The sequence below is a fragment of the Cucumis melo genome, chromosome 12, assembly GCF_025177605.1.
Source record: "Cucumis melo cultivar AY chromosome 12, USDA_Cmelo_AY_1.0, whole genome shotgun sequence".
Taxonomy (NCBI): Eukaryota; Viridiplantae; Streptophyta; class Magnoliopsida; order Cucurbitales; family Cucurbitaceae; genus Cucumis; species Cucumis melo.
In genome coordinates, this window is record NC_066868.1 from 27,808,356 (window position 1) to 27,829,723 (window position 21,368).

At 36.9% G+C, this 21,368-nt stretch overlaps 2 protein-coding genes across 5 annotated transcripts; both read left to right on the top strand.

Annotated features, from left to right (window-relative positions):
- Window positions 1-626: 626 nt before the first annotated feature.
- LOC103490979 (uncharacterized) lies at window positions 627-11,098 on the top strand. Of its 2 annotated transcripts, XM_051080249.1 has the most exons (10): window positions 627-788; window positions 2,911-2,971; window positions 3,069-3,316; window positions 3,453-5,986; window positions 6,106-6,230; window positions 7,215-9,047; window positions 9,521-9,569; window positions 9,692-9,936; window positions 10,055-10,162; window positions 10,286-11,098. In XM_051080249.1, the coding sequence occupies exons 3-10, from the start codon at window positions 3,124-3,126 to the stop codon at window positions 10,518-10,520; spliced, it is 5,322 nt and encodes a 1,773-aa protein (XP_050936206.1). In that variant the 5' UTR covers window positions 627-788; window positions 2,911-2,971; window positions 3,069-3,123; the 3' UTR covers window positions 10,521-11,098. The 2 variants fall into 2 exon arrangements, with proteins under 2 accessions (XP_050936206.1, XP_008449086.1); XM_008450864.3 differs by lacking the exon at window positions 2,911-2,971 and having other exon boundaries at window positions 632-790.
- A 2,338-nt stretch (window positions 11,099-13,436) lies between these two features.
- Window positions 13,437-19,817, top strand: LOC103490623 (diacylglycerol kinase 1). Of its 3 annotated transcripts, none has more exons than XM_051080251.1 (9): window positions 13,437-13,706; window positions 14,223-14,330; window positions 14,479-15,648; window positions 16,077-16,443; window positions 16,649-16,725; window positions 17,706-17,825; window positions 18,069-18,233; window positions 18,853-18,993; window positions 19,446-19,817. In XM_051080251.1, the coding sequence occupies exons 3-9, from the start codon at window positions 14,479-14,481 to the stop codon at window positions 19,593-19,595; spliced, it is 2,190 nt and encodes a 729-aa protein (XP_050936208.1). In that variant the 5' UTR covers window positions 13,437-13,706; window positions 14,223-14,330; the 3' UTR covers window positions 19,596-19,817. The 3 variants fall into 3 exon arrangements, with proteins under 3 accessions (XP_050936208.1, XP_050936207.1, XP_050936209.1); XM_051080252.1 differs by having other exon boundaries at window positions 13,438-13,706; window positions 14,223-14,765; window positions 14,849-15,648; XM_051080250.1 differs by having other exon boundaries at window positions 14,223-15,648.
- The last annotated feature ends 1,551 nt before the right edge of the window (window positions 19,818-21,368 follow it).

The window sequence follows — 21,368 nt, forward strand, 5'->3', positions numbered from 1 at the left end:
AACTCAACAACGATCAACTATTCTTGTGATGCCGATATACTCAATCAATATACTTGATTAACGTAATATGGATAAACTTGACAACAACACACTTGAGTAGGTTGATATACTTTAGAACGATCAAAATTTTTCTTTCATCATTCAACGTTCCTCCACACCATCCGTTGCCACCTACTGCTCCAATCGTCGCGCCTCCCTATCGCTAACCTCAGTCAATTGTCACTCAATCTTCTTCTCCTTCTCTCCATGTCAATTGATCCTTAAGGACACACATGAAATCAAGAAAAGAACGTATTTAAAGTGTTTGCAGTGTTTCCAAAATATCAAATATGGGCTTATGACAAAATCCTAAGATTTGGGCTCTGATCTACCAAGTTAATTTCAATTGGGCTCCAGGCCCAGACCCAGGCCCAATAATGATATCGGTAGAACATTAAAGTCACGTGCCTAAACTCATTATTGGGAGGAAGAAAAACATGAATTCTGAGAACCTCATTGGGCAATAGCAATGGCGATGGCGATGGCAATCGGGGCTCACATTCGGACCCAAATCACCCATATTCATCCCGAGCCTCAGCTTTGGTCCGAGCCTCAGTTCTGTGCCCCAGTTCGTTGAAATTTTCGCACTCTTTCGATCACTTTATCTCTCTCTCTCTCTCTCTGAGCTCGGGGAGGCTCATATAGTCGTATCTCTCTCTCTCTCTCTCTCTGATTCAAACCCTAACACTTCACAATCCAGCATTATCAGAGGATCGCCTTCAAGTTTCATACGCAAGCTCATCAAATCAGTGTGAGTTCGTTGCCTCCTTCTTTTATCTTCAAAAACCCTAATTTTCCCCCTTTTCTGCGGCTCATTTTTTTTAGGAAATAGTTAATAGATGATTTACTGGTGGCGTCTTCTGGTCGGGCAGCTTGTTACAGCTTGTTACTGTTGTTTTGCACCTTCTCCTTTGGTTAATCTGGAGAAAAATTTGTGGGTTCTGTCCATGTTTGGTTGTTTGAGAAATAGAGGAGGTAGGATGGGATTAGTTTTGTTTAGGATGTCTTTTACTTCTATTTGTTGACAATGGAGTCTTCAGACGAGTATACTGTAGCTGCCTGTGTCAGCCTAACATGGCGTTTCTCGATCCCCATCCCCATTTTCGTATTTGTTGCTTATTACGTGTTTGGTAAGCTCTTCTAGGATCTGGGGAAGGATTTTTTTTTTTTACAATGCAACGTTGTAATCTTTTCTTTGCGGGCCATAATCACTGCGAAAATGGGTATTTGCAGCCCTTTTTTACTCTCATGTTCGTTCAATGGTTCTTTTATAGAGACGTCCTGCTTATGTGGTGATACATGGAGTCCACTTGATGTCTATTGAGAATATACGCAGTCGTCTTCATGTTATGCCCTGTGGAAATACTAGTATTCATGGAAATGGCTACTCATATTCTTGTATTCTGGCAGGACATTGTTGATTTTATGGACGTTGTTTCTTTGTTTTTGCCCGTTAAGAAAATGACTTGAATTAACAGGTCAATTTTCATAAGGATCCCACTCTGCGTAGTGTTATAACTTTCACTTCACGTGGCTCATCACATGGTTTATCAGGATACGTTCAGTGACCACGCACTTTATGGACTGCAATTATAACTATGTTAGAAGTTGTACCTCCGATCTGTTCAGTTGTTGATTGGGTGGCTAGGTTTCTTTCCATTTTCTTTCCCTTCTGTATTGGCTATGGTACCTTCAGGTTGGGTTTGGTGTTTTTTTTATCACGAATTATGGTATCACCATTTGTTCTTGTTCTGTTTTAAACAAGTAAAAATAGCCAATTTACACCTCACAAACTATTGTTGTCGTTGAACAACAAAATTTCATTTTCTAGAAACTCTATGCTCCAGTGGCCAGCAAGAAGAAGGATGTTCTCTCTACCACATTAAATAGATCATTTATGATATGTAAAATGTCGAAATGCTTGGAAAGACTGTGGTGGTTCATAACCTCTGAATCAAAGTTAAATCTAAATCCATGTTAGCTAGGAACAGAGCTGAAAAGGATATACGTCAGAAACTGGAAAAATATAAGAACATTAAACTCACAATTTAGGTCAGTTTGAATGGTTAAAATGTGTCTTTTTCAGGAGAACCTTAGGTTCTTATTCTTTGGAGCTTTAAAGCCTCTCTTCCTCAGGTCTGAAGCCTTATGAGGACCAAAGAGGATATCTATTATACTCCAGGTTAGGAAAGGGTCAACAGAAAAATAATGGGGGTTCTGTTGTTTGCCTTCGGTTGGTTTGCTGTTTGTTGAGACCTGAGGCTTAAAGATCACATTCTGATTGTAAATGATATGCTAATATGGGCAGTACTCACTGTTGTTAGATTGAATAAGTAGCATACTTTACGGTTTGTAGTGTTACATTTCATGAAGACGTATGAAAATTCCTAAATCAATGAGATCAAACTTCTGTTGATTACAAATGATTGAGCCCTCTTTATACTATCTGGGTAGTTCCTACTTTTTTTTTATAGCCCACTTGTTGGCATGGGCTTTGTTTTGTGGTCATTTCTTATCTCTTCATTATTCTAGTATGATGTTCCCTCAATTTAATAAATGGTTTCAAGTGATATAACTGAAATCTACTACATATCTATTTTCTAATTTTGCAGTTTTTAGACCTTAACTACACACTCGCATTTAGTTGTTTTGATAAGATTCATTGTGTTGGAAGAATTATATATTTGAAAAAGTGATTTCTTTTTCTAAGTTAGGGGTGAGTTATTTTGGGAAGGTTTGATAATTACTAATTCTATCCCCATAGGCAATGATGAGTAGTTATCCATCTTTGTGCTGCAACTCCTTGCTAGTTTCTCTGTCCTTAAAATCTATTTTCAATTTAGTATGATGTAATTGAGTGGCTATATGCAGGATACTTTTGAACGGTTTCCTCTTATGGCAATTCTGAGAAATCTTAAATGACCAAAAGGGGGTAGGTTTCTGGAAACAATTGCACCTGAGAAATTTATGTGTGTTCGCAGTAAGAGGCATGGATTTTCAACAGTTTATAGCTTTTACTTCTCTTCTAGGTACCTATATTCACACCAAAAGTCATTACCAGCAGAGCAGTGGGGTTGACCATCTATGCCTGGAAACGAAGTTGGAGACAGGGTCCACAATTTCTTTGGCCAAGAAAATTTGTATCAGGGCCAGCATCAGTCACAGGCTGCTGATGGAAGCTGGGCTGGTCTTAATAATAATCTATGGGTTAGAAACCAGAGAGAGATTAATTCTCCTTTTATTGCAAATTTGAAGAATTATAATGCACACCAACCAGGTATTACTTTATAGTTTCTCAATGAATTAATTATTTCTTTCTTGCTTACTTTGTGTTTGTGTGCATGATGGATGGATCGTCATTGTTCCATTTTTTAATAGCATCTACTGTATTTTGTTTATATATTTCCTAGCAGATTCTGGAGGAGTGGGCCAGCCGTCTCATTCGCTTCATGGTTTGAACTTCTCTCAATCATATATAAATTCCGAGATAGGAAGAAGCGAGTCTCAAAATCAACAACAAGCTCTGAATGGTTATGCAGCCGGCCAACAACTTTTCCATCCAAGGCAAATTGAAGCAAACTTTTTAGGTGCAGATGCAGTATCTGATAGGCATTTAACATCCAGAGGCCTATCTATTCATGAAGCACAACAAGTGAATAATCCTGAACTGAGCAAGAAAAATGTAGCTAGGTTGGAAACTACTGATTCTCCTGTAAATTTTGATTTTTTTGGGGGTCAACAGCAATTGAGTGGCAGAAATCCCAGTGTTTCACAGATTTTGCCTAAGCAGCAGCTTGGGAATCCTGACATGCAGCTTCTGCAACAACAAGCGATGTTTTCACATATACAAGAACTTCAGAGGCAACACCAATATCAACAGCAGGAAGCAAGACAACATGGTTCGATGAATCAGATTAGCTCAAAGCCGGGAGCAGGAAACCATTCAGCTGCGCTGATTGATGGTATTCCTGTTAATGAATTATCTACCTCTCCTTGGCAACCTGAGCATATGGGGAGTAATACAAACTCGTTGCAGCATAGTTTGTCTACACCAATGCAGGGTCCCTCCAGTGGATTTGTTTTTCCTTCAGAGCAGCAACAAGCACTGCGCATGATGGGTTTAATTCCGGAACAAGTTGATCAATCTTTGTATGGTGTTCCTATTTCTTCTGCAAGTAGTTTTCTAGGTTCAAATTCTCTCATTCCAACAGATAAACCTGCTATGCAGCAGCTATCTGTTAGTAACAACCCTGTTTCAGGGAGCCATTATACTGCATACCCAGATCAGGTTAGCATGCAAGATGGAATGGTTGTGAGACAGGATTTCCAGGGGAAAAGTATGTTTGGGATGTCTGCTAGTCAAGGTCTAAATGGTGGATTAAATTCTGAAAATTCTCAGCATGTGAATCTCCAACATAGGCATGCATCTATGCAGGAGTTTAGTGGCAGACAAGAGTTTGATGGTCGATCTGAACTGTCACAGGAGAAGACAATGGCACAGATTGCTCCGTCGCAGAATGTGGCTACGTTAGATCCCACTGAGGAGAAGATTTTGTATGGTTCGGATGACAACTTGTGGGATGCTTTTGGTCGGAGCGATAATATTACTGCAGGTGGTTACAGCATGGCAGATGGTAGTGATTTTAATTCTGGATATTCCTTTTTACAGAGTGGAAGTTGGAGTGCTCTGATGCAGTCAGCTGTAGCAGAAACTTCAAGTGGGGATATGGGCGTTCAAGAAGGTTGGGGTGGTGTAAACTTCAATAATAGTGGGCCTCCCAATGGAAATCAGCAGCATTCAGAAGCTAATGACAGTGGAAAACTTCAACCGGTTTGGGTTGATAACAACTTGCAGACTTTAAATGCTAGACATGCTTCTGTCTCTGCCGAGGCTAATAGTAAGCCCAACAATTATATAAACTCAGCCAATGTCCCTTCATTTCAACAACCTGGACAGAAATCATTCTTTCAACAAACTGAAAGCTTTCAGAACAGTAGTGCCCAAAATTCAACCCCTTCGTCATTGGAAGGTGAAAGAAAGTGGGTAGATCGAAATCTGCAACCGAAGTCACATGCTGAAGGTCGGAATTTATCTGAAAATGAAGGTAATACCTCAGGTGTGGAAATCAACGCAAATAATTTGTCAGGTTCTTGGCTCCGTCAACAGAGTGTGGCCACTTATAATAGCCAACCAAGTAAGCCTAATGGTTGGAGCTATATTGAACCGATGTTCTCCCATGAAGGTAACAATATGAAAAATCATGAGAACCATAACATGTCACAATCTTCTCAGGGTGATCATAAGCGATCTATACGTGAAGAGATGGGCTCTTCTGCTATCTTCAAGCAAAACCACGATTCAATTTCCAACCCAAATGATGAATTGCAGCATGCAAATCATGCTGTTGAGAACACACAGGTGTACAATGAAGGTTCTAATTTAATGAATAATGCTGCCATAGCCAATGCTAGCAGTTTAAGAGATGACCTAGGAAACAGGCAACAAAATCCAGTTAATCGTAACCTTTCCTTTTGGAAAGATGCTAATTCTTCAATGGACCTAAAAGAAAGTGGTTTTATGGCAAAATACCAGCATCATATTGATAAGGGGTCTCAAATATTGGAATCTGGGAACAGTTGTCTAGAAAAGGGTGCTACTGAAATGAATGAGGTTGAAAATTCAAATGCTAGTGATACACACACTTCTTCTGGAAGCAAACAAAAAGGAGGTAATACCATTCGGAAGCCATCTGTAACGTCTCGAAGATTCCAGTACCATCCAATGGGGAATTTAGAAATGGATGTGGAACCTTCTTTTGGAACAAGTCATGTTACACAAGCACAGGCTCATGTGCAGCAGAACTCTCATGGATTTAAAGGCGGTGAGCCGAGTAATCTTAGGCAATCCAAATCTGGAACAGAGGGGAATGCTATTGAAGTTGAAAAGGTAATGAGACTTTATTTTTCAGTAATGTCAATTCTTTTAATCTTTTTCTTTTTATATTTCTAACTTTGAGTATACATTCAAAATTTCTGTGATTAATGGAGGCTTAAGCTTGTTTTCAGAGTGAAATGAGAGCCTTTGGAGATTTACCTTCTAAAAGAATGCTTCCACCTTTTGGATCTCGTTTTTCTTCTTCTTTGGACAAACTTGCTGGTCACGATCCACGAAATGTGGCATTCCCACCAAGGTAGTCTGACACTTGAACAATGTTTTATATCATTCATGCAATTTATTGATCATTGATGTTAGTACCATTTATGAAAGTTTTGATTATCTCTTTTGGGCAAGAAATTGAGATTTCAGACGAAAATACAAGAACCCACAAGGGCACAAACAAACCTAGTAAAACATGAGTCCCAGAACTAACTGGACTTTTTATTAGAAAAGTAGGCATAGAACCCACAAGGGCACAAACAAACCTAGTAAAACATGAGTCCCAGAACTAACTGGACTTTTTATTAGAAAAGTAGGCATAGATGTTACTACCATTGATGCAATTCATGCTTGATGCTTCTGCCGCTTTTGATCTTTTATCATATATTTATTTCAGTCTTTGCAATTGATTTTTCAATCAATCGTATAACAAAATTTTGAAGCCATTTAGGAACCTGCATTTGATCCAGTACATATGACTTCAAATATTGTTCTGTTCACATGGTACATTTGATCAGCTTAGGATTTGATTTCTGTTAAAAAGGTTTATAATAATCAACAGGGATTAGGGTTTAGGCTAATGGTATGGTTTGCTTTGGGTGATCTTCTTGGCTTGTTATGGGGTGGATCACAAGTATAGTCTTGACACAGTATATAGACAGTGGATCACAAGTATAGTCTTGACACAGTATATAGACAGTATATACTTGTGATTGGTTTATGAGAATTTGGTTTCTTATTTAAACAAACCACAGATGGAGACGTAGTTTTACCCACTGTTAATTTATAACTGGATTCTGACAATCAAGGTTAGCCATAAATTACCAAATTTTCTTTTCAAAGGTGGTTCCTCTTAATTTTGTGTATAAGTTTAGCAATTGGTAAATTCCTTTCCCACCTTCCATGTGTTTTCTGAATTGTCGCATTAATGCGTGCATTTATGTGTTTCTGGATTATGTATTTCAGATCAAATGATGATTTTAAGTAACATCCTTCTTATTCTTTATTAATTTGCTAGCCAAAATATGCTCGAGCTTCTTCACAAAGTGGATCAACCAAGAGAACATAACAATGCAACACGTAGTCCCTCTTACCGAAATCATTCTTCAGAAATGGGTGAAGCAGAAACTTCTGAGGGATCAGTTGGTCAAACACCACGAAATCAGTCGTCTGATTCTCAAGTTTTTGGTTTGCAACTGGGTCCCCCACAACGATTGTCCATGCAAGATGCTGCTTTATCTTCTCATTCCTCCTTGCCCATGGTTATGAATTCAACACATTCTACTTCTGAATCAGGAGAACGTGGCCATCTGTTGTTGCCTCCTGTAGCCTCTAAACAGAGGGATTTGAGAAATAATATAACTGGGCCTTCCGGACATAATGTCAATAAAATCCCTCATATGAATGCTCCAGGAAACTTGGCTGCAGCTTCTCAATCTGCCTTTCCTTATCCTAGAAGTCATCTTCAAAATCAGCACCTTGTTGCCAATCACTCTGCTAATGTGTTTTCTGATAGAGTTGGTATGCATTCAAAATATTTTGATAACTCTTCTGAGCGAGTTGAAAATAGTCATATGGCGTCGACAGATATTTCCAGAAGCGGCCTCCAAATGAACCTAGTTTCTTCTGCTGACACATCTCAGCAAAGTAGTGGCGATATATCTAATGCCCAAAATCTCCCCCAGCTTGCGCAGGAATTGGGTTCTGTGTCTACATCTCAACATGCCGCTTTCTCAAAAGTCTCATCTAATGAGTGGGCAAATGTCACAAACCAGAAACATTCACTACATGCAGATTCATCAAAAGCTGCCTCAGATTTGTTCAAATCTCGTATGCACATGGACAACGCGGATAAGAGCTTTTCAGGACAAAAGGAGATGGACAGTCGAGAGAAATTGGAACTAGAGGCTATGGCCCATGGTGAAAATTCCGTCAATCTGCAAAACATTATTGGGAGAGAAAAGCAAATGCAAGAAAGCCCTGGCAAGCAAATTTCAGGTGGGAAGAGTGAAATTTCCCCGCAGGCCACAACTGCATCAGGTGGTCTGGAATCTGCTGGACATCACTCATTAGGTGCATCTCCATCAAATTCCATGGGTACTCGAGGAAATATTGAGACTGTTGGTCATTCTATGCATCCAAATATTAATTCGCAGCAGCATCACACATTACTGCATCAAATGCAGGCTGTGAAAAATGCAGATAATGACCCGACTAACAGGAGTGGTAAGAGATTTAAGGGTTCGGATTGTGGTTTAGATTCTCAGCAAGTTGCAATGGATGGGGGCCAACTTTTACCGCGTGGACACAGTAATGCTGTCAGAGAGTCCTTGCTTAACCATGCTTCCATTTCTCATGTAGATGCAGCAGCGGTTAATTTTTCATCAAAGAAGGGGGATGCCTACATATCATCTAGTAGTGACATTGCATCTTCTGTGAGAAGCGAGCATTCTCAAATCAGTCCTCAGATGGCACCATCTTGGTTTGATCAATACGGAACCTTCAAAAATGGACAAACTTTAACAGTATTTCCTGGATCTAAAAATGCAACCATAAAGCCACCTTTGGATCAACCTTTGATTGTTGAAAGGGGCCCTGATTTCAATGCTCAAAATTCTGTGAAGCCAGCAAATTCTTCCGCTGATGGTAGTGAGCACAATAATGCACGGGAAATTTCAACTCTCATGTCGATAGAACACAGAAATTTCTCAGCAGGTCAACCTTTGCCCCTTGATTTCATTAATCAAAGTTTGGCTGCTGCAAGACCAAAAAAGCGCAAAAGCTCTGCACCTGAACTGTTATCATGGAATGCAGAAATGACACAGAGCTTTAGACGGCTGCATGATATAAGGTTCTATTTCCCTCAGAATATTTAAACCAAAGTAGTTTAATTTAAAGGAAACGAACTGCTAGAAAGGTTGGACTTGAAATGCAACTGCAAACTGACTGCTCAATATACAAAAACGGATTCTTGCACCGTCACTCAAAATTTTATCAGTGTCTCTGGTTAAATAGAGTAATGGATTGAAATGCTTTAAAAAAATGTGAAGGATTGGATTACTTTGAGAATTTAAAATAATGTTTTCTGGTGTTCATTTTCAAATTTGTTTCTTTTGCTGACACTGTGTCTGTATTCTCAAAAAGGCGATCCATTCTTGTCTTACAAAATTTGGTTCTTGTTATATACATTCTCTATCCATGACGAAAAATTTTCTCGTGAAAGGTGGATTTTATCGGTTTGGTATATTGCTTGATTCATTTATTTATTTATCATTTTTTAAATGCTTGTTCTTATGTACGCCAACTGCTGATTTCTGTCTGCAGCATGGCAGATGTTGACTGGGCTCAGGCAACCAATCGGCTGATTGAGAAGGTATGCTATATGTTAAAACTATTTTCTTCTTGTGTCTGATGTTTGTTTTTCCAGATCTTTGATTTAGTCAGAATTCTTATTCTATTAAAAAATGGCTCTTATTCCGTTCAACCCTTTGACAGAGAGAAGATGAAGTTGAAATGATCGACGATGGAATAATGATGAAATTGAAGAGGAGGCTTAACTTGACCACACAGCTTGTACAACAACTCCTTCGTCCTCCTCCTTCTGCAACTCTCTCTTCAGATGCCAGTTTACATTATGAGAGTGTGGCTTATCTTGTTGCGAGGCTAGCATTAGGGGATGCTTGTAATATAGTTTCTTTCACAGGAACTGACAATGCGGTCCATCCAGAAAGCAGAGATCCGTAAGAATTTTCCTCCACAATTCTAGAATTTTGAATGTCCATGCAAGGAGGACAGGTTGTACATTTTTCCATTATTTGTTTATACTAATATAATGGTTTATTCGTATGTTCGTTTTAGCCTTCCTGACAGACCTAAGGTACCGGGGAAATCTGATGTTCACAAAATTATTGAAGTTGTGGAGGAGTTCACGAAACGGGGACAGAAGATGGAAGATGATTTACTGAGGTAGCTTCTTCTGTTAATTTGGTGTCTGCTGTTGCTGCCATTACTTTGTTTACTGATCTCATGTGGTTGTCTATTTGATGTGATTTACTTTATATTAGTACTAAGCTGTTTTTGCTATGCCAGGGTGGAGAAAAGAGCTTCAATCTTAGATTTGAGAGTGGAATGCCAGGATCTCGAAAAGTTCTCTGTTATCAATCGGTTTGCCAAGTTCCATAGCCGAGGACAAGTTGATGGAGGTGAGGCCTCATCATCCTCTGATTTAACCGCAAGTTCTCAGAAATCTTGCCCCCAGAGATATGTTACTGCACTTCCCCTTCCTAGAAATCTTCCTGACAGGGTACAATGTCTTTCACTTTAATTATTAATTGATTGATTTTGTTCACGTCGGCCAATTATCTCTACATCCCTAATGCTTCTCTGGTCGATTTTCTTTCAACTTAAGTCAATATGCTTCACAAATAGAACCATACAAATGGGAATGTCAGAGAGAAATGATTTCTAAGTTATCTCCTTGAAATCGATTGAGGATGTTAGATATGTTCAAGTTAGGTCATCAATGTCATTTTGAGTAATATAAATAGGTCCCTTCACACTTAAATGTACAAAAGAAATTGCAATGCTCTGTCTTTCTCCTTTTTTCCTTTTTTCTTTCCTGCAAACGGGAGGGCAGAAGAAGTGCGGTTGTTTTCCAGAAGTCTCCATGCTTCGCTAAACCCAGGTATTAATTGTACTTGTATGGGTTTTTATATTCAATGATTTAAGCTTTAGCCTTTCTCATTTAGGAAAAAAGAAAATGAGTGTTAGATGTGGAGGCACAGAGTTGGGCTCGAAGTTAGTGTGCTGATATTTCAATTTACAGATTATTTGGCCGTTACATGTAAAAATTGTAAATCTTTATCAGTATTTTAGCTGAAGTAATAAAATTTTTTTTATCAAGTGTTTATTTTTAATCATATACCAGTCATCATATTCGTTGTCATGATCCGTTTTCCAATTTGGTTCAAGTATCCCAGTCTATCTCCCTCAGGGGCAGCGTGGTTATTTTGATCATCCCACCCGGAGGTCTCGAAGGTACTATTGCCCATATCTGTTTTAATTGTGGTTCAGAGAATTTATTTCTCTTTGGCTTTTCTTTTTAAGAAGTTTTTCTTTTCTTCTCTTGACTTGTTGCAAAACCTATGGTAGTTACAATTATGTTCCAAAACTTTGTCTACTACCTTATACCAATGTTTTTTTTTTGGTTGAGTACAACTTGGGGGTGATAAATTTTAACCAAGGACCTGAGTTGAGTGGAGTTTATATTGGCAGACACAAAATGTCAAAATTGAGCCGTCAAACTCACAAATAGTAATAGAAAGTATACCATCTAGATGATAAGAAATGGACCGTTAAATTTATACGATTGTTGCAATTTGTGCAATGATACAAGTTTGAATTTTGAAGATCCAGTTTTAACATTCATATAAGTTGATGGCTCAATTTTTATAATTGAAAAATCAGTATAATGGCAAGGGCAAGTTTGTAGGTACCACTTCCGTTTTGGTGGATTTAGCAATTTGCCCTTTTCGCGTAATAAATTGAGTTTTAGCCAATTGGTAATCAAGGTTTTCGGTTCGTTGGGATTTTCTATAGTCAAAAAGCTGGTTGATTATTTTGTTTATATATGTTTTATTTTATCCCAAGTAATTTAAGTTATATTACTTTTTTCTTTTATTCGTTTTATAATCATCTTTGATTAATAACCATAATGGAGAATATTTAAAGGAAAAAGAAAGATCTGGGTTGACTTTGTAATAAGAACCATTTAGCTGTGCTGTGATTTTGTGGCTCTTACTTAATATTCCATTTTTTTTCTATAATTTACTGTTTTGGATAAACATAGTTCTCTCCTTTAGAGATGATATTTTTTTTCAAAACAAATTTTAACTATGTTGAGATTCTTATTATCTTGTATGAATTCATCATTTTATAAGTGCAGTGTAGACTTTGTTTGATTAAGAATTCACATATTTATTTAAAAGTATGAACACACCCTTTTCCTTATTCCAATTTTAAATGACCGAGAAACTACTTTTGATTTTCAAATTAATTTGAAAAGGAAAACTATTATTTTTCTTTACTAGAAAAGTACAAAGTGAGATCTAAGGAAAAGGGAATTGTTTTGTCGTCCCCATAAAAGTCAAATCGAATTATCTTTACACTTAATTAAAGGAAACGTCCTTATACAAATAAATAAAATAAGAAGAAAAAAAAAAGAAGAAGAAGAAGAAGAAGGAAGAATTAATGCCGACAAAAATGGATGTGAATTGAAAACTAATTGATAGAGAATGAAAGTGAAATGCTTTCTTCCTCCATTGCATTTTATTTCCACATTTTTAAACACGGTTTTCTTTATTTGCTTTCGGTATAATTTCTTAGTTAAGAAAAAGATGACAAAAAAATTTAGTGATTTTTTTTATCCAAAACTAATTATAAATGTACTTTTGATCTAATTTCTTTTATGTTTAAAACCACTTTTAAAATATACAAAACTTCGTGGGTTTAACATAATCATTTTTTTTAATACAATTCAGCAATATGAAGGGACGAATTCAAATTATAGAAGTATTAGAGGGTAGTTGAACTAGGTATTTCTTTTTGCAATTTGTTAAAAACATTATAATATAAACGAAAATTAAGCAAATAGTAAATAAACATGAATGCCACTCTCTTTGTTGCATCTTCTCTCTATTTTTCTAACATATATAATTAAGATTAAGACTTTTGATGTCTTGAATTAACCACCTATTTTGAATTTCATTAACAGAATAGTGATTTAGAAATAATAATAATAATAATGATGATAAGACAGTACAATCAATGCTCACAAAAACAGATGAAAATTTAATTTTGTTTGTGACTAACAGAACTTTCATCTAAAAATAAAATAAAAATTGGGTGAGGAATAATAGATAAATAATTAACGAGAAAAATCGTAAATTAAATAAATATTATGAAATGTTATTCAATGATTATTTTTAATTAAATCAAATTAAAAATGTATTAAAAGAATTATACCTTTTTCGGAACGGCGTAGAGTGGAATTAATCCGAAGACGCTGAGTCACCGCGGAATGAACACGAGGGAAGGTGAGACCCACGTGGCACTATCAAAGGGGCCAGTTGGCCGAATGTGAGTATGCCACGTACAAAGTATGTATGGGACCCAGTGGCGAATATGAGATTCTTTGATGGAATCTTAATTTTTATAAATCTGGAAACCGAATTTTCAAAAAAAGATTCTAAAAGAGATTTATATTTGATTTAGGAAAATTGAGGGAAAAAGAAACAGAGAGAGAGCGCAACGTGACTTCCATCTGAAAATTCTCAAATCCGTACCTTTCTTCCGACATCGAAAGCTTCGGATTTGGGTCTTGCCACGATTCCTTCGATTCAACCAATACCCGCGATTTTACTATTCCAAGATCGACTTAGGGTTTTCTGTGATCGGTGCATTTGATCCTGTTCTTCACTCATTGGTTTTTTGTTTTTTTGTTTTTTTTCAAGTAAGTTTAATTCATTCGTCAGGTTCTGTTGTGTTGTGACCCATTTCCATCGTTCTTCGTGGTTATGTTTATTGTTTTTAAAATGAATTTGCTCTGTACTTTGGCTTTGGTATTGAGAGGAAGGTTTGAACATGTTTAGTGTGGTATGAACTTGAATATTTTGTGCTGCTGGTCTTTGTTTTTAGCTGATAAGCGTCTTATTGGGATTGCTGGTCTAGTCAATTCTGAATTAGAATTTTTTTATATCTGTTCAGATGTTGCAATCTCTATTGAGGTCTTCTTTTATTATTGTTTATATATACATATATTATTTTATTGAATTAGTCGTTGTAAAGTTCGTTAAATCTATCTTCTAGAAGTTAATATGACTCTGGTATTCGTGGTATTTTTAGGAATACATTGGAATTTCAACGTTAGAGGGTAGCTTTGAAGATTTATGTTTTTTATTGTCTTTTTTAATGATAGCGTTCAAACTTTGAAGTTTCATTATTAATGATTACTGTTTCACATTTTCAGGAATGATGTGGATTATCTGTCCGTGTTTTACTTGATCCATTGGAAATGTGGTAGAGTTCACATCCGTGATATTGAGATGTGAAATAGTGAGTTACCACCTATAAATTGGTAATGTCATCATTAAGTTGGAGTCAATAATTTTTTTTTTTATTTGGATTACGTTGGAGTTTGGGCGGCAACTGGCCGTCAATTGTCTTGAGCCAAATTTCTTATTTCAGCATTAGATGGTTCTCTTCTCATATCCGTGATTAAACAGATGGATGAAGATTGGGAGATTGGATTGTTGTTCCCCAGTTGGAACAGCAAGAACCCAACTGATCGCCTTTTTGTTATTTCTTGTTTTAGTGCTGCCGTCATTGGAATTTTGACTATAGCCTTCACGGCCTTCCAATGGCGGAGAAATATTAATTTGAGTTGGATGAAAGCTATAGCCAGGTCGAAGAGAAACCCGAAAAAAACTCAAAGAGTTCCTGTAGCTGCACACGATTGGATTCTAGAATCAGTATCTCGTGGAAAGAATTTGAGTTGTTGTGTGTGCTTAAAGTATGTGTCCCCTTCACAGACTCTTGGTCCTATGGTCGCTTCGGATAGTTTTATTCACCGTTGCAACATTTGTGGTGTGGCAGCTCACCTAAGCTGTTCTTCTAATGCTCAAAAGGATTGCAAGTGTATATCTATGATCGGCTTTGACCATGTGATGCACCAATGGGCTGTTCGGTGGACTGAGATTACTGATCAACCTGATGAAACCTCTTTCTGCAGTTACTGTGAAGAACCATGTAGTGGATCTTTTCTTGGTGGTTCTCCAATATGGTGTTGCTTATGGTGTCAACGTCTAGTGCATGTAGATTGCCATAGTAGTATGTGTAATGAAACTGGTGATATTTGTGACTTAGGTTCATTTAGAAGGTTGATTCTGTCTCCACTTTATGTCAAGGAGTCAAACAGGATGTCCGGTGGATTTTTGAGCTCCATCACCCATGGAGCAAATGAGATTGCATCCTCAGTGCGTGCAAGTATAAGGAGTCAGAGTAAGAAGAGTAAACATAGTCGAAAACCATCTGTTCATCATACAGGTTCAAGTGGCAATCTTCGTGATATGTCTACAGAAAGCACTGCTGATTCGCATCTCACAGTTAATGGTTATCATGGAACTGAAAGAAACTGTAATGGTAGCAGAACTTCAGAGGGTCGGCATCAAAATGGTGATATAGCTGATAAAAGTATTTCAAATACTAGCTTAAAGAAAAGTTCTTCACTCAATCACAAGGATGAAACTCATATATTAGGAATGAACCTGAGATATGAGGTGATTGAAATGCCATCAGATTCACGACCCCTGTTAGTATTCATCAACAAGAAAAGTGGAGCCCGCCGTGGAGATTCTCTAAAACAACGGTTAAACATGCTTTTGAATCCTGTGCAGGTATGTGTTTTTTATCCACTCTATTCAAAACAGGCTCAACTTTATAAGTAGACTGCTGTATACTGCAGCTTAGAATAATTTGTTCAACCTACTCAGTACTTTTTGTTTGATACCCACCGAGGCAGACATCAATGTTTTTTGTACAGCTTTTGCACAACTTCCCTTTCTTTATGGAATTTGGTGGGAACTTGGAGCATATATGTCTGGGTCTATCGGAAATACAATATTAAGGTCAATGAAACCCTCTAAAAGTAACTGATTTTATTTATTTCTAATCTAGAAGTTGTAGATTTTTGTTAACGAAAAATAATAAAAATGCTTTATATGAGTAGGATAGGGCTAAATCTCATTTTCTTTGCACTCTTTCTTGACCGTAAGTGTTAATGATTTTAATGAGGTAATCATCGTCTACTCTGCTAATATTTCAGGTTTTTGAGTTGAGTTCTACACAAGGCCCTGAATCTGGTCTTTATTTATTCAGAAAAGTGCCGCACTTCAAGGTTCTTGTATGTGGGGGCGACGGAACCGTTGGTTGGGTCTTAAACTGTATAGACAAGCAAAATTTTGTTTCACCTCCCCCAGTTGCTATTCTTCCTGCTGGAACAGGAAATGATCTCGCTAGAGTATTAAACTGGGGAGGTGGTTTGGGTTCAGTGGAGAGACAGGGGGGTCTTTGTACAGTCTTGCACCATGTAGAAAATGCTGCGGTGACCCTTCTTGACCGTTGGAAGGTGGCCATGGTGGATCAACAGGGAAAGCAACTCAAATCTCCACAATTTATGAATAATTATCTAGGTAAGCTTCATTGATATATGCAAATGTGCATGTATTTTGCGTATTTAAGGTATTAGATGTTAAATACAACCAAACTTCAGGGCACATCTGAACCATATATCTCATCTTCTGGGTTCTTCTATTGAACCCTCGTTGCATCTCTCTAATTTCTTTTGTTTTGTTTATATTTTACTGCATCATTACCAGTTTACCCCTCAAAATGCAGGAATTGGATGTGATGCTAAGGTTGCCCTGGACATTCATAATTTACGGGAGGAAAATCCAGAAAAATTTTATAACCAGGTGATAAAAGTTGTAGACAAAAGATAACTTTAGCTTTCTCGAAGATAATCCATCACATTGCTGGCCATAACTGCAATAGGGGTGAGCATGATAGACCAAAAACCGAGCTGACCAACTAAAGTAGTCAGTCCCTCGGAAAATGAGGGGGGTCGGTTAGGGTTGGTTTCAGAAAGTTTCAAATCAAAAATTTCCAAAGCGCATTTTTAAGTGTTAAACTGGCCGACCGACTCTTATCGATGTCGAGGTCGGTTTGAACATTTACTAAACCGACAACAGTCGGTTTGGGGTTTGTTTTACAAAAAAACCATCTCCGACCGACTGATGATCACCCTTAACTGCAACCATGCATGACCCCATTATAAGTTTTCAAACTGTTTGGTTTATTATTTGAAAATAGTTTAGTTATATTATAGCCTGGTATCTTGCGCCATTAGACATTAAATTTTTTATCAGGGTTGTGCCTTATTTCTTTTATTCCCAAAATGTGGATAATTTTATGGCACTTATTTTTATGTTGATCGTTGAATGGCTAAACTCTTTGTTGCCACGAAAACGAAGTTACAAAGAAGGGTGGTCATATTATGAAACCTGAGAGCATTTCGTACTGCAAGCTAAAATCTTAATACAATACTTGTCCCTAGTACAATGCTGAATGCCTATTGATATTAGTTCAGACATTTTGCTTTCTGATTGCAGGTGCCCTGATGTCTAGAAAATTGATCAATAACTATATCTATGATAGAAGTGTTCATTTTTTTCAATTAATAAGTTCTTTTTCTTCCCCTTTTTCTTCTCCTCATCCTCCTTCTTAACTTGATTTTTTCTTTCTTAAAAAGGTTAACTTATTAGTTGCATATACATTATAAAAGTGAATGTCGATATTTGCAGAGTTCTTGCTAGTTCTTGCGTGTCTGTTGTCTCTGATCCTAGGTTATTTGAGTAGTTAGATCACTTAGCTGAAAAAATTAACATTACTGCAGTTTATGAACAAAGTTCTTTATGCAAGAGAAGGAGCCAAGAGCATAATGGATAGGACGTTTGCAGATATTCCATGGCAAGTTCGGGTGGAAGTGGATGGTGTTGAGGTAGAGGTTCCTGAGGTAAGAACTTTGAAGTCTTTGGTTCTGAAACATTACCAAATTGTCCCTATATTTTCTTTTTTTGGAAATTCTAGTCAAATGTTCAATAGTACTGGGAAACATTTTAGTTTTTGGGTGTGAATTCTTGAAGATTTTTTCTTTTGTTAAAGCATAGTATTTGTGCTATTCATCTGGGATGATATTTTCCTGAATTTTCGTTTACTTGAGGTTGATTATTTGAAACTTTAATTTGATTATTTACAGGATGCAGAAGGTGTGCTTGTTGCGAACATTGGAAGCTACATGGGTGGTGTAGATCTTTGGCATAACGAGGACGAGACTTTTGATAATTTTGATTCGCAGTCCATGCATGATAAAGTACTCGAAGTTGTCAGCATATCTGGGACCTGGCACCTTGGGAAGCTACAGGTAGATAATAATCCAAACAAAGGATTCTGTCTCCACATGCTATCAAATCAAATTTGATGGATCTATGTTAATTTCACGTGTAGTGATGCCTTGTCTAATTTTTTGTTGTTAGATGTCTTGATTAAGTGTCTGTGTGTGCACATGTGCACCATGCGTGTGTTGGAGAAAGGGATTCCCCAATAATATTTAAGAGATTCTCTAAAAGAAATATTAGAAGGGTTCAAGGACAATAAGGCATGCACACTGGCACTATGGCACGCATTAGTGCTCAGTTAGAGCTCTTCCTCAGAGATTCCTCAATCCACACCAAATTGTGGTTTACATGAGCTTTTCAAAAATTGTCTATAAGGTTTATTAAAGCTAAAGATATTATTACCCAGGAAATGGACAGTGAGATCGTAAAATCCTTTTTAGTGCTAGGTCGTGACTATACTAGTTCAAATGTTAGGGATCTCAAATTTACTCATTCCAGTGACGATTCTGACTTGTAGTATATACTTTGGAGTCCTGAAACATGAAGTGGTTTGAATCTTGGGTAAAGGACAAGGTTCATACTTAGAGTTGTTTTGTAACCTCCTTGCTTAGATGTTTGATAGCTGCTGCTTTCTTTTTAAAACAGGTGGGGCTTTCTCGAGCTAGAAGACTTGCACAGGGAAAGTCGATTAGGATACAATTATGTGCTGCATTGCCTGTTCAAATTGATGGAGAGCCTTGGTTTCAGGAAGTCCCGTGTACACTAGTCATATCCCACCATGGACAGGTAATTGCTCCTGCTCTCCTTTGGTTTCTCTTTAAATTTTCATTGAAGAAGACTGTTACGTAGCCCATGATCTTGTGGATTTAGTTACTCGTGGGACATCTCTCTGGGATCTCTCTCTCTCTCTCTCTCTCACACACACACACAAAATATGCACGATATTTCTCTATTGTTGGTGTGACTTGCAAGTAACCAAACACTGTCTTCAAGATTCATAATTATTCACTATTCAGTAAAAATATCTCAACTAGTTTTCAAAGAAAAGATTAGAGGTAATACTTAAATGGGTATGAAATTTTCTCCCTTCTTGTAGCGTAGGAAACGAGACAATTCTCTGGCATGATTAGGTTTCATTTAAGAGCTTCCTATTTTCTGTGGTACGGCTTGAGATGTGTTTGATCTGTCTCCCGATAGGTTTGTGAGAATTTTATGCGGATTTAAATTTTTCTTTATAGGCCTTCATGTTGAAGAGGGCAGTTGAGGAACCTCTTGGTCACGCAGCTGCAATTATCACTGATGTTCTGGAGAGTGCTGAATCTAATAATGTAATCAATGCTTCACAAAAGCGAGTACTCCTCCAAGAAATGGCAAAGAGGTTAACTTAAATTTTCTTTTAGTCCTTCCTGTAATGGTCAGGGTTTTGAGTATGAATCATTTCAGTTTTTTATGCCACCCTTCACATCTCTCCATAGAGGTAAGATCTAGTGGTTTCTATTTTGTTTTTGTTATTTTGTTTCTTTACCCTTGATGGGTTATAGCTGAGGCATGATTGTATATCAACGATATCTGTTATATAAATATATACATATACATAGAGTTTCTCAACACGGATCATTACCAAGTTTTCTTTGTCCTTTCCAAATAGTTTTTGGTGTGTGGTTGGGATTAAACAGATTCATAGCGTTTATGATCTTGTTTATTTTCAACCACATAGGCAGTTAGGAAACCAAAAGTGTAAATTTTTTTCACATTCCTGATGGAACGTCTACCATTATGTAATCTTCAGAGTTTAAACTTGATGAACTTTCTCTTCTCAAATTAATTTAAATCAAGTTTGGTTTAAAATGTAACTTTCAAAAGGCACTCTTGAAAACTGTCACCCTTTGCTCATTTTTGAGACTTTGCACTTTTCGAGAGAGATTCAAGTCTCTCATTTGTATTTAACTTGGAAGTTTGGATTAGTGCCTCTAAATGTATATAACAGTCTATGGCTGCTTTTCTCCAAACAAATCTGGTCTGTCCAATCAAATGTGGAGAAGTAAAGCCAATGAGTTTTCTTTTTGATAGTGGTGATAGCAGTAAAATTACAATGATGTTCCACCACCTGGCTGATTATGTTTTGTCTGCTTAAGTAGCCACTAAAGTTAGTGTTTGATTCACTTTCCAAGTGGAAAGGGGGATTCATGTTCTACTAACACTGTGCTAAGTATTCATTCGTTAATCGCATTGTTGAAATGTTATTTCAGTTCATTGGAAGCTACTTGAGATCCCACAATCATGGTTCAAGGTAGGGACACAAATACTTATAAACAGAAGATTTGTCCTTTAATGGCTAACTGCTTTTTACTGTTAGGCTTTGATTTGTCTGTGACCACAGAAACTATGGAAAGAGAATCACTTCAATTACAAATTTACTTTTAAGATTCTGATGAAAAGCTCATTTCTATTCTGTTTTAATATGAGTTGTGGATAACTATGTTTTTTATCCTTAGAATATTCTCAAACCAATACATTTACATTATAGCTTTGGCTTTGGTTCCTTGCCCATCTTTGTGTCATGTCACCTTCCACATGACATTTTTTAAATCTTTTGGAATCCTTCTTTTTGCCTAACTCACTTGGCTTACCAATTCCATTGGAAGACTCCACATGGCAATAATTTTGGAAGCATGTTAGATTCCATGCATTTGTGGTATGTGTACATTGAACTCATGCACTTTAGATAAGTTTGTAAATTATACGTGTGAATCGAATGTTTAGGTCTTTTTCGTGAAGCAAAAACTTGAAATATAGATAAACCATCATTCAAATATGTGGCTATGTTGATTTGATATTCATATCCTTAGGTTATATTCTATATCTGTTCTTTATTCTTATGGTTCTTTCACTAGTATATGCTAAAGACATGCTATTTTTCAAATCATTGGTCAAGTAGTGAATCCAATTAGTGTAGAAAAGTGCTTCTAAAATTTCACTATTTGCAAGAACATTCTTTGCTGTTGTTTGCAATATTGTTATGTTCAGCAGTGGAGTTCGTTTTTTAATTCTTTAGTGAAAGAATAATCTTTCACTTCGGAAACTAGCTTTTAGTTTCTCTTATCCATTTTCTATTGTCTTGGTATATAATATGCATCTTTCATTCAATTAATTTTCTTTTG

What these genes read in the sequence shown, in the direction of transcription:
- LOC103490623 (XM_051080250.1), top strand. Translation starts at nt 14,479, where the DNA reads ATGGATGAAGATTGGGAGATTGGATTGTTGTTCCCCAGTTGGAACAGC. An exon ending in TGCTTTTGAATCCTGTGCAG is followed by an intron (nt 15,649 to 16,076) that starts GTATGTGTTTTT and finishes CTAATATTTCAG; the next exon opens with GTTTTTGAGTTGAGTTCTAC. An exon ending in ATTTATGAATAATTATCTAG is followed by an intron (nt 16,444 to 16,648) that starts GTAAGCTTCATT and finishes CTCAAAATGCAG; the next exon opens with GAATTGGATGTGATGCTAAG.
- LOC103490979 (XM_051080249.1), top strand. Translation starts at nt 3,124, where the DNA reads ATGCCTGGAAACGAAGTTGGAGACAGGGTCCACAATTTCTTTGGCCAA. An exon ending in AATGTGGCATTCCCACCAAG is followed by an intron (nt 6,231 to 7,214) that starts GTAGTCTGACAC and finishes TTAATTTGCTAG; the next exon opens with CCAAAATATGCTCGAGCTTC. An exon ending in CCAATCGGCTGATTGAGAAG is followed by an intron (nt 9,570 to 9,691) that starts GTATGCTATATG and finishes ACCCTTTGACAG; the next exon opens with AGAGAAGATGAAGTTGAAAT.